Source organism: Orycteropus afer, unplaced genomic scaffold (genome assembly GCF_000298275.1).
Source record: "Orycteropus afer afer isolate SDZICR_OR568_19922 unplaced genomic scaffold, OryAfe1.0 scaffold00070, whole genome shotgun sequence".
NCBI classification, from domain to species: Eukaryota; Metazoa; Chordata; class Mammalia; order Tubulidentata; family Orycteropodidae; genus Orycteropus; species Orycteropus afer.
In genome coordinates this window covers 8814754-8841251 of record NW_006921657.1, presented here as the reverse complement: position 1 = coordinate 8841251, position 26498 = coordinate 8814754, and the positions used below count along the sequence as shown (strand labels likewise).

General features: G+C 38.7%; 1 protein-coding gene across 1 annotated transcript; it reads left to right on the top strand.

The window, feature by feature from the left end:
• Positions 1-26498, top strand: KIFBP (kinesin family binding protein). Its single transcript, XM_007940674.2, has 7 exons — positions 1-426; positions 6078-6176; positions 12676-12755; positions 13668-13851; positions 19990-20074; positions 21842-21957; positions 25623-26498. The coding sequence occupies exons 1-7, from the start codon at positions 1-3 to the stop codon at positions 26496-26498; spliced, it is 1866 nt and encodes a 621-aa protein (XP_007938865.2).

Below are 26498 nucleotides of genomic sequence, written 5' to 3'. Positions count from 1 at the left end.
ATGGCGAACCTTCCGTGGACCGAGATCGGTGACAAATTCCAGGCCGCGCTGGCCCTGTCGCAGGTGGAATTGCATAAAAATCCTGAGAAGGAGCCGTACAAGTCCAAATACAGCGCCCGAGCTCTGCTGGAAGAGGTGAAGGCGCTGCTCGGCCCCGCGCCGGAGGAAGACGATGAGCGGCCTCAGGCTGACGACGCTTTGAACACTCAGGATCACTCCTTGGGGCTGCCGGCTGAAGTGGTGGAGGCCGAGGGGCCTGTTGCCCAGCGGGCGGTGAGGTTGGCGGTGATTGAATTTCATCTCGGCGTGAACCACATCGACACCGAGGAGCTGTCCGCAGGGGAGGAGCATCTGGTGAAATGCCTGAGGCTGCTGCACCGGTACCGGCTCTCGCACGACTGCATCTCCCTCTACATCCAGGCGCAGGTGAGGGCAGCTGCGGGCCGCAGCCAGGAGTCCCGGAGCTGGTCCAGGCCGGTACTTATCAAAGCTGCGGGAAAGGCATGTAGGCATGCGGGAAAGCCTTCGTCCCTTACTCAGGCCAAAGGCAAATGTTACAGGGCACATTTTATTTTAGTTTTCGGCTTAAAGAGCTGGTGCCCTCGCCTGAGTCTAAACAGTCAAGAATCTAAACCATTTCTAGCATGCGTTTGCAGTCTTTCTCAACCGCTTATGGACATAAGGTACATTGTTTAGCTTCATCTTTGCACATATTATTTATCTGGTTTCTGACGTTACTCAATGTGAAAGACCAGCTTCCACAAAAAACTGAGTGCCAGCGAAGCAAAAGTATGTGTTAAGATTTTTTTTTTTTTAAATGAAAAGGAATGAGGAGGAACTTAATTTGAATCTTTATTTACTCTTGCTCCAAATGTTTTAGTTTATTTTTTTGATGTTGTTGTTGTTATGTGCCGCCGAGTCGGCCCCGACTCACAGCGACCCCTCCTTGGGTTTCCGAGGCAGTATCACTACAGAAGTAGGATTGCCCCATCTTCCTTCCGAGGAGTGGCTGGTGGGTTTGAACTGCCAGCCTTCTGGTTAGCAGTCAAGTGCCTTAGGTACTAGGCTACCAGAACTCCCTTTTTTTGATAGTAAAAGATATATAAACCAAACTCACTGCCGTCGAGTCGATTCGACTGATAATGACCCTTCCTTGGGTTTCCAAGGCGGTATCTCTATGGAAGTAGATTGCCCAACCTTCCTTAGGAGGAGAGCCCACCAGCCTTCTGGTTAGCAGTCACATGTCTTAGGGACTACGCCACCAGAGCTCCCAGTAAAATATATATAACATAAAATTTTCCATTTTAACCTTTTTTGTTTGTTTAATAAAACCCAGGTTTTTCTACAGCATACAAAAGAAGAAACAAATGACAAATTACTGAACTTACAAATTTTTTCAGCTACATCTTCAATGTAAAATTCACTTAAAAATATTTCTATATATACCTAAAATTCATTTATGTTTTGTGTATTTAATATTTACTGGTATGAAGCAAGTATTACATTAGGCCTCAGGGCACGCTGGGGTAATGTCAAAACAAACCTAATGACATTTTAATTTCAAGGGTCATTCTCAAATCAGTGTAATCCAGGATGGTAAGTAATGAGGACTTTTCCTCTGATAAGATCAAGGACAATATTGTAGAGAAAGTGGTACTTTAATTCCTGCTTTTTATGACACCTCATTTTCCCTCTTAACAAGGTGTTTTGTTTTCCTCTTTGGTGAAGAGTGTGGTCAAATCTTTGACACTTTTTTTTTTAATTCAGTTTTTGGTTTTTTATAATGGAATTTTGAGAGTTTCTTTACGTATTCTGGATACAAGGACTTTATGAAATATATGATTTGCAAATATTTTCTCATATGTGTATGTCTTTCCATTCTCATAATCTGTCTTTTGAAGAGAAGATTTTAACTCCATTTTACAATATTTTCTTTTATGGATTTTTTTTTTTAGCTTTCCTATTATTAGGATGTCTTTTATATGTACATAATTTTATTTTTTGCTGTCATTGAGAATATACACAGAACATAATAACACATTTTTTAGGTATAAATTTAGTAGCATTAATTACATTCACTGTTGTGCAACCATCACCACTCTTTCCAAAATTTTTTCATCACCCCAAACAGAAACTCTGTGTCTGTTAAGCAATTACTCTCCATTTCCCCCTTCCATTAACCTCAAAGGTACTTCCTGTCTATGAATTTGCCTATTCAAGGTATTTCATAAAAGTGAGATCATACAATATGTGCCTTTTTGTGTCTGGCTTCACTCAGCATAATGTTTTCATAGTTCATCTGTGTATAGCATATATCAGGACTTCATTTTTCTTTATGGCTGAGTAATATTCCATGGTATGGATAACACCACGTTTTGTTTATCCAGTCATCCGCTGATGGCCACTTGGGTTGTTTCCATCCTTTGGCTATTGTGAATAATGCTGCATTGAGCATTGGTGTACAAGTATCTGTTTGCGTCCCTGCTTTCATGTCTTTTGTGTATGTACCTGAGTGGAATTTCGGGTCATATGGTAGTTCTGTGTTTAACTTTTTTAGAACTGCCACACTGTTTTCAGCAGTGGCTGCACCATTTTACCTTTCCACCAGCAATAGACGAAGGTTCCAGTTTCTCCATGTCCTCATCAACACTTTTATCCATTTTTTTGAAAAAAGCTATGCTAATGAATGGGATGTGGTTTTGATTTGCATTTCCCTGATGAGTAATAATATTGAACATTTTTTCATATCCTTAGTGGTCATTTGTGTATCTTCTTTAGAGAAGTAGCTATTCAAATCTATTTTTAATTGGCTTGTTTTGTCTTTTTGTTGTTGAGTTTTAGAAATTCTTCATGTATTCTGATTATTAAACCACTATCAGACATATGGTTTGCAAATCTTTTCTCCCATTCTGTGTGTTGTCTTTTCACTCTTTTGATAATGTCTTTAGAGGCATAAAGGTTTGTAATTTCAGTGAACTCCAATTTGTTTTTTCTTTTTTTCCCTCTGTGTTTTTGGTGTCATATTTAAGAAATCATTGCCAAATCGAAGGTTATAAAGATCTGACCCTGTTTTCTTCTAAGAGTTAATACTGTTTAGCCTTAAAATTCATGTCTTCAATCCATTTTGAGTTAATTTTTATATATGGTGTAAGCTAGGAGCACTGGTGGTGCTGAGGTTAAAGCATTGGGCTGCTAACCAAAAAGGTTTGTGGTTTGAACCAACCAGCTGCTCCACAGAAGAAAGATGAGGCAGTCTGCTTCCATAAAGAAACTCTCTGGGGAGCCTATGGGACAGTTCTGCTCTGCCCTGTAAAATAGGGTCACTCTAAGTCAGAATAGACTCAGTGGCAGTGGGTTGGGTGTAAGGTCCAATTTAATTCTGTTGCATGTGAATATTTAGTTTTCCCATCACCAGTTTTTTTATGATGATGATGACGATGATGATTTGGATAAAAGTTTACAGAGCAAATTGGTTTTCCATTCAACAATCCATACACCTTCCATTTTGTGACATTTACTGCGTCCCCACAGTGTAACAGCATTCTTCCCACTTCTTCCCTGCACCCACCCCTTCCCTTTGTCCTTCCTTCCATTCCCTCCCACCTCTCGCTCTCTGGGTAGATGTTGTCTTCTTGATCTCTTATGCTTCATTGTTCTAACGAGTGCATGCTTTCCTGCCTATCATTTGGCTGTCCAACTTTGAGTCATAGAAGTTAAGTTCAGTTCCTAGCTTGAAGGTGTCTAAGGGTCATAGTCTCAGGGTTCCACCTGACTTCATTAGACCGGTAACTTAGTCTTTTTTATGATTTTGAGTTTTGTTCCACATTTCCCCCTACTCTATCCAGGACCTCTTATTGTGATGCCTTTCAGAGTGGTTAGCAGTGGTAGCCATACATCATGTAGTTCTTCCGGTCTTAGGGTTTTTGGAGGCTGAGGTTCACGTGCTCCATTTGTCCTTTAGGCTAATAGTTTCCTGCATCTTCAATTTTCTTCACTCTTCATTGCTCCAGATGGAAAAAGACCAATAGTTACACCTTAAATGGCAGTTCACCTTAAAAGTCCACAAAGACAATGTTGTATATCCTACTTTAGTGAGTAGAGACTGGGGTCTTAAGACATTGTCTTTGTGTACTATGTTATGCCAGTTGACCTTAGTGTCCCCCGAGACTATGTCCTGAGCCTTCATACCCACCCATTCATTCTCTCAAGGTGTTTGATATTGACTAAGATGTTTCCATAACTTTGTGCACTGTCTGCTCTACTACATTCATGGATTTGCAGCACATAGAAATGCATAGGTAGAAATAACCTTTTTTAAAACTATAATGTTCGTGGGTGTGATCCCATTTTCCTTCCCGCCTCTGTTAAGATTGAGTGTCTATCTGTGCATCCATTCATAAATTATTATTACTATTACTGCAGGATTTTGTATGTAACAGTATTCACCTTTGTTGCCTTTAACTCCTGTACTTCTTCCTGTGTCTTCTACTGCCTTGATCATTTTATACTGACCTCCCCCTTACTGTACTGCCTTTCCCTTCACCCACGTTAATATGTGTCTACCCTCTAGTTAGTGATTATCCTTCCCTTCCCCTCCTACCCCTGGTAACCTTCAAAGAACCATTTTTTCTGTGTGTAAACCTTTTCATAACTTTTTATAGTAGTAGTCTCATACAATAATTGTCCTTTTGTGATTGACTAATTTCACTCAGCATAATGTCCTGTAGGTTCATCCATGTTATGAGGTGTTTTTCAGATTCATTTTTATTCTAACGTTGTGTGTATTCCATTGTGGTTATGTGCCATGGTTTGTTTATCCATTCATCTGTTGGTGGGCACTTGCTATTGTGAATAATGCTGCAGTGAACATGGGTGTGCATATATCTGTTTGTGTCATGGCTCTTATTTCTCTAGGATATATACCTAATAGTGGGATTGCTGGGTCATACGGTATTTCTATTTCTATTTTTTTAAGGAAACACCATACTGCTTTCTACAGTGGTTGTACCATTTCACTGTCCCAGTGGCAGAGTATGAGGGCACAGAGTATAAGGGTGTCAGTCTCTCCACACCCTTACCAGCATTTGTTGTTCTCTCTTTTTTTGAACTTTGCTATTAATGCTGAGATGAGATGATATCTCATTGTTGTTTTGACCATTACCATTTGTTGGAGACTGTTCTTTCCCTATTGAATGGTCTTGGTACCCTTGTCAGTAATCAGTAGAACATAGATTCGAGGGTTTATTTCTGGGTTCTTAATTCTGTTCCATTGGTCTCTATGTCTATTCTTATGCCAGTACCACATTGTTTTTATTATTGTAGTTTTGTAGTACTTTTTGAAATCAGGGAGTGTGAGTCCTCCAACTTTGTTCTTCTTTTTCAAAATTGTTTTGATGATTATGTATGTATGGGTCGGTTGAAATTCCATATCAATTTTAGGATGAGTTTTTCCATTTCTGCAAAAAATGCTGTTGGGATTTTCTTAGGGATTGCATTGAATCACTTTGGGTATTATTGCCTCTTAACAGTATTGTCTCCATGAACATGGAGATGTTTTTCTGTTTATTTAGGTACTCTTTAATTTCTTTCAGCAGTGTTTTTATGGTTTTTGGCGTTTAACTCATGCACTTTGCCCCCTTGGTTAAATTTATTCCTGAGCATTTTATTCTTTTTGACGGTATTGTAAATGGAATTGTTTTCTTAATTTCCTTTTCTCAATTGTTTTCTTAATTTTCCTTTTTGATTGTTCATTGTTAGTCTATAAAAGTACAACAGATTTTGATTTGTATGTTGATTTTGTATCCTCCAACTTTGCAGTGATTAAATCCAGCTCATGCCCAAAGGGGAAAGGATTACACAAGGCCATGAATACCAGGAGGCAGGGATCACTGGTGCCCATCCTCACAGCTGCCTACCACACTACATAAGGACAATATTATTATGAATAGTCAATTCATTATTAATAATCAAACTGTAACATTATTTAGTTAGTAAATGCTGATATTGAAACCATGAAATTTGCTTTTTTTGAAAGTCTTATATTGTCATTATTTGTTTGTCTTTCCTGTATTTTCCAGAATAACCTGGGTATCTTATGGTCGGAAAGAGAAGAAATTGAAACTGCACAGGCTTACCTAGAATCCTCAGAAGCCCTGTATAATCAGTATATGAAAGAGGTATGTTGCATAGCAGATGAATTTTAAATTTGGATTAAAACAAGTCAAGAATTGAAAGTAGGAATTTTTAATTTATAATATTGGTGTGACTGCACTGAAGAGTTGGTGATTTGGTGGTAGAATTACCCTCTTCCATGCAGGAAAACGAGGTTCCTTTCTATAGGGCTATCTAGGAGTTCTGAGTCGGGGCCGACTCGACGGCACATAACAACAACATAACAACAATCTAGGAGTTCAACTCATAGCTAAAATTATTGTGTATTAAAGACTTTGGAGTTTTTAAAAATAATTTTTGGATAAAGTCTAATGGCAATCTGAATACAAATATTAAAAAAAAACAAAACTCACTGCTATCAAGTCATTTCCGACTCATAGTGACCCCCATTTGGGTTTCTGAGGCTGTAAATCTTTATGGAAGTAGATCACCCTGTCTTCCTTCTGCAGAGCAGCTGGTGGGTTTTAGCTTATCCTAAAATACTACTATTTGCATATATAATCTAAAATGCCATTTTTAGTTTTCACTAAGAATAGCCGTGCTTAAAGGAAAGCAAACAAGAATTACTTGAACAAAATATGAAATCTTTGCGGCAATAGTTCCCAAGCTGTAGCATGCTTCAGAGTCATCTGGAAGACTGCTGGGCTTCCCTTCCTGACTCTGGTTCAGTAGTTTTGGAGAAGGGCCTGAGAGTCTGTGTTTTTAATAAGATCCTGGGTGATGATGATACTGCTGGTCTAGGAACGATGCTTTGTGAACCACTGCTTCAGGGCACTGGTATTTCTATGATTTTCACCTATGAAACTGTGGTGGTTATTTTTGTGTGTCAACTTGGCTGGGTCTGGTTGAGTGGCTGGGCAGCTGGTGGTAGTTATTCCCCGTGATGAGACTGGCAATCAGCTCCATGGTGGGATCTACTACATGCAGCTGAGTAGCTGCCTTTGAGATGCGGTCTGCTTCCTGTATATAAGGAGAAGCCTTGGGAATGGTCTCTAGTTTATGGCGCACTTGGACCCTGCATGTAGGTAGCCATGTCATTATTCAGCAGCCTGCCATGCTCTGCTGACCTTGGGACTTAAAATGGACTTGAGTTAATGGCCTCCTGTGTGGTTTGGTAACATCGGGACTGTGCCTTTTTACTTGTCAACCTTGGGGCTTTCAGCCTCAGCAGCCAGCAGCTGTCTGAGTGAAGAAATGCCTCTAGCTCCAGTGGGGCGGGAGCAGGAGGCAGAGCTGGACCCCAAGGTTGAGGGGCTTTTACCCAGCCCCTAGAGCCTGGCACTTTGAACTTGGACTTAAAGTCTCCAAATTGTAAGAATAAACTGTTTATTAAGGCCATCCCATTTGTGATATATATTCCTGTCAGAGTGGCACTGGGAAACCAGAACAGAAACCCTTCTGACATTCAGTATGTAAAAAAAATTAGTAAGCTACTCTGATTAAACAGGTCAGAAAGACCCTGAGCCCAGTCCACTGTAGATCTCTTCCTCCCTCCCTTCTGTGGGCAGAATAACTCTAATCAGAAGGGTAGCTGTAGGAACTTCCAGGGCTCTGGGAAGCCTAAATTGAAAACTCTAACTTTAAAGTGTGTGTCGGGGAGAAGGGAGATTCCAGCTCTGACAAACTACTGTGTTAATGTCTGTTTCTGTAATAAAATTTTACCTACTGTCAATTGACAATCATTTAAAAAGTTAAAATGCATTTTAGTTACTTTTGTTTTGAAGCTATTTGTGGCACTCCTTTAAATTACCAGAGATATTTTGAGGTTTCTCAAAATCAGAGTTAGAAGTCAGTGCTTTGTCAAGTTCACCAGTGATTTCTGTGCTACTAAATTCATTTGTAAGTCAGAGAGCACACCTCAGTGGGCACATCTCAGAGTGAGCAGGCCTGGACACAGTGGTAGTTCAGTGCTAGAATTCTCCCCTTCCAAATAGGAGAACCGGGTTCAGTTCCCAGCCAGTGCACCTCAAGTCCAACCGCTGCCCATCTGTCAGTGGAGGCTCATGGGTTGCTGTGATGCTGAACCAGTTTCAGTGGAGTGTCCAGATTAGCACAGACTAGGAAGAAAGTCCTGGTGATCTAATTCCAAAAAATCAGCCAATCAAAATCCTGTGGATCGCAACATGGTGTTGCCGTGAGTTGGGGTCTCAGTGGCAATTGACAAGAAATTCAGTGGTAAATTCTTAGTCCTCATCTTATTTGACCCATTTGATTCAGTTGATCAGTTTTTCTTCCTTGAAACACTTTTCTTCTACTTGGCTTCCAGGATACTCACGTTTCTTTGGTTTTCCTCTTTATTGATCTTTGCGGCTTCCTCCTTATTTCCCCAACCCTGAATACTGGAGCACCTACTTTTCAGATCTTGGACCACTCCTCTTTCAATATACATTTATTCTGTTGTTGTAAATACCATCTCTATGCTGATGACTCTGATCCCAGACTCATCTGTCCAATTGCTGATTAACATTTGTACTTTGTATGGAGTAGGTATCTCTGAAACTACTGTCCAGTTAAGCTTTTGATAAAACCTCCTGCCCCAGTTTTTCTTGCTGTAAACGCAACTTCTTTCTTCCAGTTTCTGAGGCTAAAAACCTTGGAGATGCCTCTTTTCCTCACACTGTCTAATTTATCAGCAAATCCTCTGGGTTCTATACCTTTCCATTAAATCCAGACTCAGACTGCTGCTATTATCCTGCTACTGTCATATCACCACCATCGTCTCTTGCATAAATACTGCAGTAGTCTCCCAACTAGTTTTCATACTCCCGTGCTCCCTTCAGTCTGTCCTCAACTCTGTTCAGAAGCAAATCACATCACTTCACTCCTTTCTTCAAAATCATCTACTATATTTTTACTCAACTAATATGTGTTATGTAGTTTTTTTGGAAACCGCACCACCTCGTCATGCATTAGTTCCTGTGCACATTATGCATATGTGTGTGCTCTTGCCTGGGTGCATTTTATGCAAAAAAAAAAAAATAACAGTAATGGCTTCCTTTACTCAGAGTAGACTCCAAAGACCTTTCAAAGACATACAAGTTCCTGTCTGATCTGGCTACCATTACTTCTCTAATCTCATGTCCTGCTATCTCCCTTGTCACTCTGCTCTAGCTATACTGGCTTCCTTGCTGTTGCTGCAACACCAGACAAGCTCTAACTCAGGGCCTTTGCATTTAACAGTTTCCTCTGCTTAAAATGTTCTTTTCCCTACATGGTTCATTCCATCATTTCCTTTAGGTCTTGACTGAAATGCCTCCATCCAGTGCACTGGCCTCTTCACACCTTCCCCAACACTTTGTATCCCTTTTCCAGCTTTATTTTTCACTTTAGCACTTCACTGTCTAACATATTGTGTATTTTAGTGATTAATCTTGTTTGTTACCCATCTCCGTTACTGGCATGTAAGCTTCATGATGACAAGTATATTTTTGTACTGTTCTAGTGTCTAGAACAGTACCTATGTCTTGAAATTACAAATGATATTATACCTAGTCCATCCAGATCAACACAAAGAAGAACAATAAAACAGTATTACACTGTGAATTGAATGGAGAATTTTGTTAAAAAATATAAAATAGTGTTTAGTTGGAGATGTTTAATTGCTTCTGTGGTTTTTTGTATCTATAGATATATTTAAAAAAAAAAAAACCCCAGTGCCATCAAGTCAATTCTGACTCATAGCAACCCTATAGGACAGAGTAAAACTGCCCCATAGGGTTTTCAAGGCTATAAATCTTTATGAAAGCAGACTGCCTCATCTTTCTCTTGCAGAGTGGCTGATAGGTTCAAACCACCAATCTTTTGGTTAGCTGCTGAATGTTCTATCTAATCATGATCCCACTGGAGCTCCTGTAGATACATAGTTCTAGATACAAGAGGGATCTAAACAAAGGAAAAAAAAATTACTGAATATGAAGATGAGAGACCTAGGATTCTAGTCTAGACTACTTGACTTGGAGAAATTCAAACTTTCATTACCAGCCACTCCTCATCTGTAGGGAACTCTGGTAGCGTAGTGCCTAAGGCAATTGACTGCTAATCAGAAGGCTGGCGGTTCAAACCCACCAGCCACTCCTTGGAAGGAAAGTTGGGCAATCTACTTCCATAGTGATACTGCCTCAGAAACCCAAGGAGGGGTCACTATGAGTTGGGTCTGACTCGGCACATAACAACCACCACCTCATCTGTAAGATGGGGTGTTTTGGTTCTCTAGTGCTGCTCCAACAGAAAATAGCACAAGTGGATGGCTTTAACAAATGGGTTTATTTTTTTACAGTTTAAGAGGCTGGACATCAGAGTTCAAAGTGCCAGCTCTGGAGGCTGGGTGAAGGCCCCTCGACCTTGGGCTTCAGCTCTGCCTCTTGCTTCTGGCCCACTGGAACTGGAGGCATCTTTTAACTCAGGCAGCTGTTGGCTGCTGAGGCTGACAAACCCAAGGTCAACAAGTAAAATGTCACAGTCCCAAGATTATCAAGCAACACGGTAGGCTACTAGTTCAAGTCCAGAAACAGTCCTAAGATTGGCAGACAACATGGCAGGCCACTGAGATGAAGACTCAGCCAAATGCAGGATCCAGATGCACCCAAAAGCTCAGAGACTTTCCTCAAAGCTGCTGCTTATATACTTATACGCAGACCACATCCCTGCCGTAGCTACTCAGCTGCTCACAGCAGATCCCACCATGGAGTTGATTACCAGTCTTATCAAAACCAAGCCAAGCCAAAACCAAGCCCAGCCAAGTTAATATCAACCACCACACGGGGATGTTGTTGTTGTTGTTGTTATTATGTGTCGTCAAGTTGGACCTAACTCATAGCGACCCCTCCTTGGGTTTCCGAAGCAGTATCACTATGCAAGTAGATTGCCCAACTTTCCTTCCGAGAAGTGGTGGGTGGGTTTGAATCTCCAGCCTTCTGGTTAGCAGTCAAATGCCTTAGGCCCTACGCTACCAGAGCTCCCCCACATGGGGATAGCCCACTTATTTCTACAATACAGAAATGTTGTGGAGATCATAAAGTAATTAATGCAAAGTCACTGAAAATATGCATGCCTTGTACCTGGAAAAGGATTAGTAAACTGTGGTACACTAATAAAGGGGAATATGCTATAACCATTAAAATGAGAAAGATTTAGATCATCAATACATGAGAAATGTTTTCAGTGCATATGTACAGATGAATTACAACCGAGTAAACATATTCTGGGAGCTCTGGTAGCATAGTGGCTAAGACACTTGCCTGCTAACCAGACGGCTGGTGGTTCAAACCCACCAGCCACTCCTCGGAAGTAAGGTTGGGCAATCCTACTTCTGTAGTGATACTGCCTTGGAAACCCAAGGAGGGGTCGCTATGAGTCGTGTTTGACTCAACGGCACATAACAACAACAACAACAAACATATTTCTGTTTACGGAAACAGCACACATTGCAGAACTCTGCATACTTGCTTATACTTCTGTTTTAAGAGATGAGGCTGATTATATATTAAGGTAATATATTGATCGATTCCCCTCCTCTAGACAAGGGTAAGCATATTTGGTGAAGTCTCTGAAGAATTCTCTATTGTGTTTACCTTTGGCCTGGCTTTTCCGGTCTTTGTGTTTTTTCTTTCTGTGATTCTAGAAGCTCATGCTTTGATGCTTTTAGTGTTTATATGCAGAATATAAGATAATATATTTTATAGAAAGCGTGACTGCTACTTGGAGTTTAGTGAATTTAGTTTAAAGCAAGAGTGGGCTTGTAGATGGGACTAACCTCACAGAGGTAGAATGATGCAGAAGTTAAACATTTCTGTTCTTTTGGAAGACTTAGGATGGGTCAGTTTATAAACAGGGGAATCACTGAATTTGATATCCCTAAATTGAAAGGAAGTAATCTATAGATTTCTTTTGTTTCCTTGAGAAAAATAGAATAAATATTAAAAGCTTAGATTTGATTTTCGTTCGTGGTTACTTTAGGACAGTAGTATTTTAAAGATGTATATATTTTTCCTATTTGTTATGCTTATGCTGAGCGCTCTTTAACAGATAAAATTAAGACTTAACAATACTTAAAGAATTATGCATCTCTGATTAAAGCAAATTAGTAGATTTTTTTTTAAATGTATTTGCAGTAAACTGCCATAGCAGTTTAAATTTTGTCAGATGTGACCTTATAGGAAATATCCTTTCATTTGTTATTTTCTGATTTTATGGTTAAGTAATTTACTTCTTGGGTATCATTAAAGTTAACTAGTGAAAAACAAAAGGCTGGCAGTTCAAAGGTTCAAACCCACCAGCCACTCCTCAGAAGGAAGGTTGGGCAATCCTAGTTCTGTAGTGATACTGCTTCGTAAACCCAAGGAGGGGTCGCTATGAGTCGGGGCGGACTCGATGGCACTGAAGAACAACAGCAGTGAAAAACAAAGTCTACTGGGCTTTCAAAGTTGCTATCTCCAGTTCCCCCAGGCGAGGGCGCTTGGTGTTTACAGTTTAAAATTTTAAAGTGTTTTTGTTCTTTATTTGTAGATTGGGAGTCCTCCTCTTGATCCTACGGAGCATTTTCTTCCTGAAGGAGAGAAACTTACTGAGCAAGAGCGATCAAAGAGGTGAGCAGGTACAGAAGTCAGCCTTTACAGGTATTCCCACGTGATGTAGATAAGGTGATTATGAAAACACAACGTTTCCTGTTTTGAGGTCCTTGTAAAGGGTTTGGTATTTGGATTCTTGTTGTTGTTGTTAAGTGCCGTCGAATCATTTCCGGCTCATAGCGACCCCATGCACAGCAGAACGAAACACTGCCCGATCCCGTGCCAGCCCCACAATCCCTGCTATACTTGAGCCCATCATCGCAGCCACCGTATCAATCCATCTCCTTGAAGGCCTCCCCATCTTTCATCGACCTTCCACCCTACCAAGCATGACATCCTTCTCCAGGGAACGGTCCCTTCTTACAGCATGACCAAAATAGGTGAGATGAAGTCTGGCCATTCTTGCTTCTAAGGAGCATTCTGGCTGCACTTCCTCCAGGACAGATCTGTTAGTTCTTTTAGCAGTCCATGGTACTTTCAGCATTCTCCACCAGCACCACAACTCAAAAGCATCAACTCTTCTTCGGTCTTCCTTATTCATTGTCCAGCTCTCACATGCATACCAGGCGATTGGAAATATCATGGCTTGTGTCAGGTGCACCTTAGTCCTCAAGGAGATATCCTTGCTCCTCAGCACTTGAAACAGTTCCTTTGCAGTTGACTTTCCCAATGCTACATGTCATCTATTGTCCTGACTGCTGCTTCCGTTGGCATCGATTATAGAACCAAGCAACATTTGGATTCTGGCATGGATTAAAATCTCCATTTGCCACTTACTACCTATGTGACCTTGCTCAAATCTGAGGCTCACTTTCTTTATTTATAAATAGCCATACTCAAAAAGTTAGTGGGAGGATCAACTGAAAGAAATATATCTGAAAGTTCCTTATAAATTGTGAACTATATGTAGATATTAATTTTTCTTCACAGATTCGAGAAGGTTTATACTCATATCTTATATTACCTGGCTCAAGTCTACCAGCATATGGAAATGTTTGAGAAGGCTGCTCATTATTGCCATAGTACCCTAAAACTCCAGCTGGAACACAATGCCTACCATCCTCTAGAGTGGGCTATTAATGCTGCTACCTTGTCACAATTTTACATCAATAAGGTAAGCTCCTCAAAGCAATTATCTAGCAAAGTATCAATAGTGAGTATTAAAATAGAACCAATAGTACTTTGAAGATGTCATCTTTTTAAAACAAGTAGCTTGTATTTAATGATATAAAACTGGACAGAAAAAAGCAGTCCATTTTGTCAGTGTTTATTGCTTTTTGTTGATTGAAATCCTTTTGAGTCTTAAAATCCTGAGTTTTATCATCATCTTATATGTTGGTAGCCCCTAAAATTACTTATTACCTCAGACCATTTCTTTTCTGACTTAGACGTGCTATCTCAATTCATTTTAGTGAGATGTTGCCTTGAATTGTAGCTTTTATCTTATTGCAGATACAACCTTATTTTTATGCAGTGGTAATCTGGTAAATGAGAATTTGTCTAAGGAAGTTGACTGTTAAATGTGGGCTTTGATAAAAGCATGTGATACATTTCAGTTACTTTTCAGAATTAACTTCTCTATAATAATTTTTCTGTGTTGGAAGTATTTCTACTCAGTTTACAGTCTTTATGACATACTTCACTTCTGGACTGTTACACAAGGACAAATTATTTATTTTTAAAATTTTTATTGTGATTTAGGTGAAAAATTATAGAGCAAATTCACTTTCCATACAGCAGCTCACATATACTTTGTCTCATGACATTGACCACAATTTACCACAATGCAACAGTTCCCCTTCCACTTCCTCCCCATAGTTACCTCTTCCCAGTGTCCTTCCCTTCCATGCACTCCTGCCCCCCCGTCTGTCTCCCTACACAGCCCTGTTGTTCTCCCATGATTGATCCCTCCAAGGAATGTATCTACTTAACGTACATGTTTGGCTCATATGTCTGTCTTTTGTTTGTCCAGAAGCCACAGGAATGGGTTCAGTTCCAGACCTGTATGGAAACTAGGGGCCATAGTCTCAGGGGTTCCATCAGGCTCTATCAGACCAGCAAACACAGGAACAGATTTTGAAATCCTTAGTTATTTATCCAAATTACTCAGAATCGTGCTGGTAATACTCTTAATTGTCTCATTTATTCCTTTAGTTAGAGGAGTCAGCAGTGGGATCCAGGTAAGGGGCGGGAACTCACGCCACACCCCACAAGCGGCAAGGCAGGAAAGTGAGGGAAAGGAGAAAAAAAGGCCAAGGGGACCAGGACAGAGTGAGGATTCAGCTGCAGGGATCCAGGTGAGGGGAGGGAACCCAACCCATGCCCCACAAGCTTGAATTTCTCAAGAGAAACCATGCAGGCAAGAAGACAATGGGATGGTATATATAAAACACTGAAAGAAAAAAATTTCCAACCAGGAATTATATACCCAGCAAAATTGTCCTTTATGTATGATGGTGAAATTAGGATATTTCCAGATAAGCAGAAATTAAGGGAATTTGTTAAAACCAGATCAACCTTACAAGAGATGCTAAAGGGTGTCCTTTGGATAGAGAAGCAACAACAGCCAACAGAAACTGACCATTAACACACATGATGATGTAACCCAAAAACAACCCAGCTATGGAAGTATCCAGAGTAAAGAAACTTACAAGATTGTAAACAGGGAACCAAAGACATCAATTGACAAATGAGGACAACTACAAACCAAAAAGAGGGAAAAAACTGTGTCATTACAAAACTTCTAGATGGAGGGAAGTCGAGACAACTACAAGATAGAACAGACTGTTCTAAACTTGGGAAGAAAACTATAAATCACAGGGTAACCTCAAAGAAAAGTGATAAATCTTCACATCAAAAAAGAGGACCAGCATAAATACTCAGCAGATACTAAAACAGTAGCAATGAAAGAAGTGATAACACGATCCTAAACAAAATGAGCTCAGCATAGAAAATTATATGGAACAAAGAAATCGAGACCATGAAAAAGCACATAACAAAAATGACAGCAACAAATTCATATTTGCCGATAATTACATATCTGGCAAGGGACTTATCTGTAAGATTTATCATGGAAGAGTGGATGACCAAACTATGGTACATACGCATAATGGAATGCTATGCAGCACTAAAGAATAACGTAGAGTCTGCAAAACACCGCATAACATGGATGAACTTGGAGAACATTATGCTGAGTGAAATAAGTCAATCACAGAAGGACAAATATAGTATTAGTTCGTTGTTGTGGAGGGTCAAGGAGAGATTTATATGTGGAGGGAAAGTTCCTTTGTTGGTTGCCAGGGGTGGGAGGAGACAGGAGGGAACACTGCAAAAAAAAAAATACATTGACCTATGTCACTTTCATTTTGTGTATTTCACTGTACATTAATTATATTTCAATAAAATATACTATATATATATATATATATGTTGTTGCTGTTGTTGTTATGTGCCGTCGAGTCGGACCCAACTCATAACGACCCCTCCTTGGGTTTCCGAGGCAGTATCACTACGGAAGTAGATTGCCCCATCTGCCTTCCGAGGAGTGGCTGGTGGGTTTGAACCGCAGCCTTATGGTTAGCAGTCAAGTGCCTTAGCCACTATGGTACCAGAGCTCCTATATATATATATATCTTCAGCCAAAACTAGGCCAGGAGCTGATTGTGGAACAGACCATCAACTGCTCATATGCAAGTTCAACTTGAAGTTACAGACAATTAAAACAAGTCCACGAGAGCCAAAATATGATCTTGAATATATCCCTCCTGAATTTAGAGACCATCTAAAGAATAGATTTGATGCATTGAACCCTAGTGACCAAAAACCAGAAGAATTGTGGGATGACGTCAAGAACATCATACATGAAGAAAGCAAGAGGTCACTAAAAAGACAAGAAAAGAAGAGAAGACCAAAATGGATGACAGAAGAGACTCTGAAATGTGCCCTTGAGCAAAGAGTAGCTAAAGCAAATGGAAGAACTGACAAGATAAAAGAGCTGCATAGAAGATTTCAAAGAGCAGTTTGAGCAGACGAAGCCAATTACTGTAATGAAACGTGCAAAGACTTGGAGTTAGAAAACCAAAAGAGAAGAACATGCTTGGCATTTCTCAAGCTGAAAGAACTGAGGAGAAAATTTAAGCCTCAAGTTGCAATATTGAAAGATTCTATGGGAAAATAGTGAATGATGCAGGAAACATCAAAAGAAGATGGAAGGAATACACGGAGTCACTGTACCTAAAGGAACTGGTAGATCTTCATCCATTTCAGGAGGTGGCATATCTAGAACCAGTGGTACTGAAGGAGGAGGTCGAAGCTGCAATGAAGGAATTGGTGAAGAACAAGCCTCCAGGAATTGACAGAATACCCATTGAGATATTTCAACAAATGGATGTCCTACTGGAGGCACTGGGTTATGCCAAGAGATTTGGAAGACAGCTACCTGGCCAACTGACTGGAAGAGATCCATATTTGTACTTCCAAAGAAAGGTGATCCCACAGAATGTGGAAATTACCGAACAGTATCATTAATATCACATGCAGGTAAGATCTTACTGAAGATAATTAAAAAATGGTTGCAGTAGTATATTGACAGAGAACTTCCAGAAATACAAGCTGGATTCAGAAGAGGACGTGGAACAAGGGATATCATAGCTGCTGTCAGATAGATCTTGGCTTAAGGCAAAGAATACCAGAAAGATGTTTACTTATGTTTTATTGACTATGCAAAGGCATTTGATTGTGTGGATCATAACATATTGTGGATAACATTGAGAAGAATGGGAATTCCTGAACACTTAATTGTACTCATGAGGACCCTGTACATTGACCAGGAGGCTGTTGTTCGAACCAAATAAGGGGACAGTGCATGGTTTAAAATCAAGAAGGGTCCTTAAGAGTTTCTAATATTAAAACCCCTTTTAAATCACCATTCTTAGCCAGATTCTATTAATCTTTAATAAGATATCTTGGCAATAAATACTACTTCTATTTGTATTTCTAATTCACAAACCTCTCTGAAACGTTGGTAATTCTTTGCTTATCAAAGTTCCTCCTTCCATGTCTGGTTACCTACTGCCTTGGGCTTATTGGGCCTTTATCCTTTCTAAGCTTTTTGTCAGTGATTCTGTAAATGCGCCGTATATTTAAAGTATTGTCCCATAGAATTTCATTCAGAAAATCTATTAGCAGGAGAGAAAGGGCTGTGGTGACTGCCGCGTTGCTTCTAGGACTTTGGTCTAAGATCAAGTGTGTAGGTAACATTCCCACATATATTAGAGCATTCAGTTCAATCTGCTCTCATGAGTCCATTTCATCGTGGTCATCATCAAAAGGTGTTATCCAGTGCTGCTGCTTGTGGCCCCTTTTTAAAAACGGTCAGAAGCCCTTGTTCTTCCTGTTTAGCAACTTTTAAATTACTTATTTGCTGTGGTTTCAATTAACAGTTATAAGTACTCCACAGATACTGGTAGTACTGAGATATCTAAATATTAATTAAAAATACGATTAAAAATTTCAGGTTGTTAAGCATTATTTATATGGATCATGCAGTAATTTTCATGAGCACCTTCATCCACCCTACACTTTCGTTTTGTATCAAAATGTTTTATAGGTATTTGTTACAGTCAGTTAAGTTACATTGCAAAAAGAGAGATCTGAACTGATTTTTTTAAAAAATTGAAACCATTATACCATTATCATGTTCATCTGATTCCAATTATGCGGTGACACAATGCACTGAATTATCCTACAATACTCATAGAGAACCAATCTGGATAAAACTGAAGTGATAATGATGGGTTAGGGGTTGTAGAGGAACAGTTAAGTTTTCCTTAGTAAACTGTAACGTGCTTTTGGCTTTCAAGTTTTCACACCAATATTTTGATCTATAAATGCTGTTGGGCTAATACTACACATAGGGTACCCAGCTAGCTATTCTCAGGATGGCTTCTGAATTTGCTGTAATGCAGAGAGAAATTAAACACCATTTAAAGTCTTCTTAGAAAATAGGTATTACTAATGAAGTAGCCATTCTGTTTAATGAAGGTGGTTTCCAGCCAAAAGTTGGGCTTGTAATTCTGCTCAGTGGCCCTGTGAGTTACAAAGGCAAAGTGTTTATATTTGTAAGGGGATTTTCTGTAAGTGTCTGAGAAATTTACCTTGCCCAGATTTGAATTTAGAAGTCTTCAGGTGTGTTGGTAAAGCATTGCCATTAAAATCTGTCAGAGGAAATCTGTTGACTTCAGAATCTGATGGAAAGTTCATTGTGGATAAATTCCAAAGATTTTAGAAGTCAAGAATCTCTTCCTATCAGAATTTTCCCTTGTCTTTGAACTGTAGACTATAAATGGAATCTCTAAACTTGAAAAAAATTAAATCTTCAAATCCACTGACAGAATGTAAGGGATCTAAGAATTTTTCATGTAGGAAGCTTTGGCTATTTAGACTAAACCTAAAGGACTATCTGAAATAGATAGTCAAGGATGATAGTATCTAAGAAGATAACTGCTTCTGTATGCTTATTGATAAGGAACCCTCGTGGGGCAGTGGTTAAGTGACTGTCTGCTAACCAAAAGGTTGGCAGTTTCGAATTCATCTGCCACTCTGGGAGAAAAATTTGGCAGTCTGCTTCCGTGAGGATTACAGCCTTAGAAACCTTAGGAGACACTTCTGCTCTGTCCTATAGGGTAACTGTGGGTTGCAATTGACTCAATAACAATTGGATTATATTTATTGATTACATGAAGAGGAAGAGGCTAACTTTCAGTCAGCAGTTGTTGTTCAGCCAGTTTGGACTATTATTAAGAGAATGGACCATTGTTATTTTAATCTTTGAGGTACCTTTTTAACCAGATAATGCTGTGCCTGTCTTTTATATCTTCTTAATGCTCAGCAACTATACAGAGTCTGCTTCCAAAAAAGAAAAAAGTCACTGCCATCAAGTCTGTCCCAACTCTAGCAACCCTATAAGACAGAGTAGAACTACCCCATAGGGTTTCCAAGGCTGTAAATCTTTACAGAAGCAGACTGCCCCATTTTTTCTCCTGTGGAGTGGCTGGTGGGTTTGAACCACAAACCTTTTGGTTAGCAGCTGAATGATTCAGCCACTGTACCACCAGAGCTCCTAGAGTCTCCTTAGTGGTGGATTTTTACCTGATTTTATAGCTTTTCCCATACTAAAAGACTGTTAGACAAGTATTAATTATAAATAAAGCTGTATGATAGTGTCATTCACACTTGTGTATTTCCCCAACAGCTGTGCTTTATGGAGGCGAGGCACTGTTTATCAGCTGCTAATGTCATTTTTGGTCAAACTGGAAAGATCCCAGCCACAGAAGACAGTAAGTTTTTATGTACATTTTTCATTATATAGCTTTTTGAGAAGTTTCATTTTGAAATAATTTTAAACTTAAGAAAACTTGTAAGAACAGAGCAAAGAGCTACCATATACTCTTCTACGTTCACCATTTTTTAATATTTGCCTCCTTTGCAGTCATATTTTATTTTTCTTTCTGAACCGTTTGAAGTAGGTTGCATACCTCAGGCCCCTTTACCCCTTAATATTTCAGTAGGTATTTCCTAATAAAAACAAGAATATTTCTTACACAATCAAAGAACAGTTATTGAATTCAGGAACTTCAGAAGTGTAACCTTGGTATAATTCCTTTATTTGTAGTGCATATTTCTGTTTCATTAGTGTTTCTATAATGTCCTTTATAGCAAATATTTTTCTAGTCCAAGATTGTATATTGCATTTAATTGTCACATTTCTCTAGTCTTCTTACTCTGAATATGTCCGCAGTCTTTATTTAATCATATAGACATTCTTGAAGAATATAGGCCAGTTTTTCATATCAGTTGGGGTTTGTAATAAGTTCACAATGTTCATTATCCTCTGTTGGATTCTGTAACTCACTGTTGAACAGTCTCCAGCTTTAGAGGCTTTAGATTTTGAAACATCACATTTTTTCCATGTGGAAAAATGGGAGTTCAAATTGTGGATTAGAATACAGAAGCTTTGGAAAGTCAGGGGAGTATACACTATCAAACTAAATGTGTTTCCTTTTTAATTTATTCACTACATTAAATTAAATATAGACTGATTAAAGTTTAAAAGGCATTTGCTAAAAAAATATTAATAAAAGCTAAAACACCAATGAGATACCGTTTTGAGTTTGTTGTTGTTATGTGCCGTCGAGTCGGATGCGACTTATAGCGACCCCTCCTTGGGTTTCCAAGGCGGTATCACTATGGAAGTAAAATGACTATGTCCAGTGTTTTCAAAATGATTTCACTGAAAACCCTCACACCTTGTTGGTTGAAGTATTTGTTGACGATAATGTGACAGTATGTATCAAGAACAATCATAATTGTATAAATTCTTTGACTCAATAAATTCCACTTCTAGGACTCTGTCTTAAGGAAGAAATCCAGCGTCCAGAAAGATTTATGAATAGAAATCTTCCTTTTTAAAATTGTTTGTAAAAGTGAAGAATTGGAAAACAAATGCCTAGTATTAGAAGAATGGTTAAATGAAATATCTAATGTTTATTTAATTGCATATAATGCTGTATTTAAAAATGATGTTAAAGAATTGTTAATGATATGAGTAAAATATTAGTGGTGTATAATATATATTTAAAAAAAGCTAGATTTAAAATTGAGTATACATTGTGACCTTAACTTTTACCTACAGAGAATACATAGAAAAAAAAAACTAGAAAGAAATATGCAGAAATATCGGTGAGTGCCTCTCTGGGTGGTAGGATTTGGAGTGGGTGTTGTTTCCCCTGCTTCACTGAGGATCTGTTACATTTATAATCAGGAAAAAATGATTTAAAAGAGAATGCAGTTTTTATTTGGGGGGCATTGAGTTTATGTTAATGGTGGTAGAATATTTTGGAGAAGGATAGCAGTAATGGTGCACAGCATGAAAAATGATCAGTGTTATCAAATTGTAATATGGAAATTCTGGTGTTGACAGATGTTTTGGGTATATATTTTCACCACACACACACACACAAAGAAAAAGGGAGAAGAAATAAAAGAATGCAGTACTCAATGAACATTAACAGTTGTGACCACTTTAGTCAAATGTGTAATTTTAGGTACTGAAGCTGAAGGAGACGTACCAGAACTTTATCATCAAAGAAAAGGGGAGATAGCAAGATGCTGGATCAAATACTGTTTGACTCTCATGCAGAATGCCCAACTTTCCATGCAGGTAATACTGTCAAATTTTCCTTTTTCTTTGTTAAGTGAACAGGCTATAAGTAAAAGCTTAAAATGGGGATCGTGCTCATTGGATTCACTGAGTGGCCTTCATAAAAAGCACGGCATTCAGAATACTCTCATCAATATGTAGTTCTTGCCTTCTCCAGCTCTGCCTTTTAAAATTTGCTCATCATTCAAGCCTTATATCAGATACTGCTTCTTCCTTGAAAGCTTTCTTTTGGCTAGAATATAAGCTTCTGAAAGTGGAATCCATATCATTCTTTTTATATCATCTCTAGGCATAATAGTTTCTCGGTAAATAATTATTTAATGAAAAATGCCTTATCCCTCATAGATACAGTATCTCCTTCCTTTAAAATTCACAGAGCTTTTTGTTTCTTTCCAAGTCATTTAAATTCTGCTTTGTATTATCCTTATTCATACTCTTCCTTTATTCCTTTACCTCATTTTAGACTGAGCAACTAAAACCAAAACAAAACCCATTGCTGTGGAGTTGATTCCTATCCGTAGGGACCCTGCAGGACAGAGTAGAATGCCCCATAGGGTTTCCAATGCTATAAATCTTGACAGAGAAAGCTTGGAATATTTCTTACTAATCTTTATCTGCTTTATAGCTTATCTTACACATAGCAAGAACTTGATAAAATCTAAAAGGGTAGACTTTCTTTTAAGAAATAGTTCATGTAATAGCTCAAATAGAGAAGCAGTACTGACAACAGTTAAGGACATGTGCTCTGGAAACAGACTACTTAGGTATGATCCCACCCTGCTGCTTTGTAGGTGTGTGATCCTGGCAATTTACTTACTCTTTCACTGCCTCCATTTCCTCACAAGATGGAGATAATAATACCTATTTAACTGTGTTGTCATGAGGATTAATATATATGACGGGCTCAAAAAAGTACCTTAGATGAATGTGTCCTCAATAAATCTTAACTATCATCATCATTATCATTATTACTAATTCATACTAAATCCTGGTTCCTAACCCCTGAGGAAGAAAACAGAATAAATCCTTTGGATTTTCTGAAGGCACTATTGTGCTTTCTCTTTCTATTTGCATGCATTAAGATACAATCATTTTTAATAATAAATAATGTAGAATTTTGTAAACTACTAAACAAAATAAAACTAAACAGACAAACTTCAAAACCCTGGAAGCATAGGTCTAGAAAAAATGAGAACATTTAGTAGTAGTAGGTAAAGATGAGTCAGGGAAAGGGACTGTGGAGTTTTATTTGTGGAGAAGTTGGAGCTGGAAGAATTGTCAGCTTTCTTTTGATTGGGCAAGGAAGGACGCAAAGGAGGAGGGTTGCAGGGACTGTTGGAGCACGACAGTGGGCTAAGGAAAGAAAGTGTCCTAGAAAGCATGTAACAAACAAGCAGCCCAGGAAGCAAGTAAAAAAGACTGAGAGACTTATGACCTGTTTTTGAAGTAATTGTGTCAAGCAAAATGCACTGTAGTTTAATTCTTAGCCTTCATTTAGTTCATGTTTTCCATCCCAGGCACTAGAACTTATCACTGAATGAGTTTAAACTCATGGAGTTGCCATGCTACTACTAAATTCCTCAGATTTTCCTTAATCTAACATTTTTTGTTACCTTAATTTCATCCTTTGATCACCCATTTGTCTGAAAGGCCTGCTTAAACTCAAGCCTAAAAACCTACGCGATTTTGTTAAGTATTTATTTGAATGCCAACTTTATGCTAGGTGCAAGGAATAATACAATGATGAACAAATGCAGAACTTGTCTTTGACCTCATGTAAAAATACGACTTCGATAAATTCTACAAAGAAGGGAAACATGATATGAGAAGGCATAATGTTGTGTGCTGTTGAGTTGATTCCAACTCATAGCAGCCCTTTAAGACAGTAGAACTGCCCCATGGGGTTTCTTAGGATGAAATCTTTACAGGAGCAGATTGCCAGGTCTTTTCTCCCAAGGAGTGTCTGGTGGATTTGAACTGCTGACATTTTGAATAGCAGCTGAGCACTTAACTATTGCACCACCAAAGGCTCCTTGAGCTGTTTAAAAGCTGTATGACATGAAGGATAGCATGGTATTACAAGGGAGAGAATAAAGGCTAGCAAAAGATAGCAGTAGAGTTAGAAAGGGGATAGACCAGGAAGATTCTTGAAGGATTGTTGTTTCTATCCCAAGAGCAGTTGGAAGCCTTGAAGGATTTTGGAAGGATCACTTGGGCAGCAGAATGGAGAATGAATTGAGGGAAAGCAAGATTTGATGAGGGGGATTAACAGTCCAGAGGAGATGGGAAAGTAGCTGGGTCTAGGATGGTGGCAGAAGAGAAAGAATAGACTGAAGAGGTTTTTAGAAAGTACAACATAAAGGACTTACATGGTGACAGATTGGATATATGGGATGAGGAAGAGAGGAGAGGGACATGTCAATAACTCTTAGGTTACTGTCTGTCCAGATAGATGGGGCTGTCTTTCACGGAAATAACACTAGAATAGAAGCTGGTTGCTGAAGATGAGTTCCATCTTGGACATGTAGAGGATGAGGTGTCTTTGAGTCTTCTGAGAGGAGATATAAAGGAAGTTATAGTTTTGGGCCTGGAGCTTGAGAGTTCTGGCTTGGAGCTGTAGATTTGTGAGCCGTCTTCCCATGGATGGCAGTTACAGCCTTGGGTGTGCATAGACTCACTTGTCTAGGTCAGCACTGTCCAACAGAAATGGAAGCCCCCCCCCATATGTGATTGTAAATTTTCTGGTGGCCACATTAGAAAAGGTCAAAGGAAAGAAGTGAAATTTAATTATATATTTTATTTAACCCAAATTATCCAAAATCTGGCATTTCTACAAGTAATCAGTATTAACAAATTATTAAACATTTTATATTCTTTTTTTGTGCTAAGTCTTTGAAATTGGGTGTGTATTTCACATACAGCACACATCTCAGTTTGGATTTACCATGTCTCCAGTGCTCAGTAGCCACCCATCTAGTGACTCCTGTTTTGAACAATGCAGTTCTAGAGAAACAGTGTCAGCTGAAAGGAGGAAAAAGCCTTGGGGCTGACCTTTGAGGGATTTGATGTTTAATTCTGTTGGCCTGGAAGAGAAAGATGAGCTTACTCTATTTTGTAACCATCTCAGTTCTCTTTTTGATAATGTTGCTCTAGTCTAGACTAGATGGTCATCCTAGTGCTTCAAGAGACCTAGAGCATTTCTCTTATGATATGTCTCACTAAATAATTTATCACAGCATGCATGTCATATTATTAATCTTAATGGAATCCCTGTAGAATATTTTTAGGATGAAGATTACAGTTTTACTATAATGTTAAAATACTAGTAATAATGTATTTCGTGCATATAATATTTCACAGTTCTCATACGTGACATGCACATTCACATGCATTTATTTTATTGAAGGAGTAATTATAATGAATTTGAGTTCCTGAAAAAGGATAAATAATATACAAGTAGTTTATCTTACATGTTGTTTATTTAAGTACTCTCTCTCCTTTTTAAAAACAAACGAAAGAACAAAATTTTAAAAGGTGTTTTAAGATTATAACACCATTCAACCACGTGGGAAAGTAAGAGAGTTGTCTTTTAAGTGTGTTTTAATATTATGTGACAGCAGAAGATTGGTGTCCTTCTTAACCATAATTTTTTTTTTTCCTTTCAGGACAACATAGGAGAGCTTGATCTTGATAAACAATCTGAGCTTAGAGCTTTAAGGAAAAAAGAACTAGACGAGGAAGAAAGTGTCAGGAAAAAAGCTGTACAGTTTGGAACCGGTGAACTGTGTGATGCTATCTCTGCAGTGGAAGAAAAAGTGAGATATTTGAGACCTTTAGACTTTGAAGAAGCTAGAGAACTTTTCTTATTGGGTCAACACTATGTCTTTGAGGCAAAAGAGTTCTTTCAGATTGATGGTTATGTCACCGACCATATAGAAGTTGTCCAAGACCACAGTGCTCTGTTTAAGGTGCTTGCATTCTTTGAGACTGACATGGAGAGACGATGCAAGATGCATAAACGTAGAATAGCCATGCTAGAGCCCCTAATTGTGGACCTGAATCCACAGTATTATCTGTTGGTCAACAGACAAATTCAGTTTGAAATTGCACATACTTACTATGATATGATGGATTTAAAAGTTGCCATTGCGGACAAGTTAAGGGATCCTGATTCACACATCGTAAAAAAAATAAATAATCTTAATAAGTCAGCACTGAAGTACTACCAACTCTTCTTAGATTCCCTGAGAGACCCAAATAAAGTATTTCCTGAGCACATAGGGGAAGATGTTCTTCGTCCTGCCATGTTAGCTAAGTTTCGAGTTGCCCGTCTCTATGGCAAAATCATCACTGCAGATCCCAAGAAAGAACTAGAAAATTTGGCAGCATCATTGGAACATTACAGATTTATTGTTGATTATTGTGAAAAGCATCCTGAGGCAGGCAAGGAAATAGAAGTTGAGCTAGAACTTAGTAAAGAGATGGTGAGTCTTCTTCCAACAAAGATGGAGAGATTCAGAACCAAGATGGCTCTGACTTAA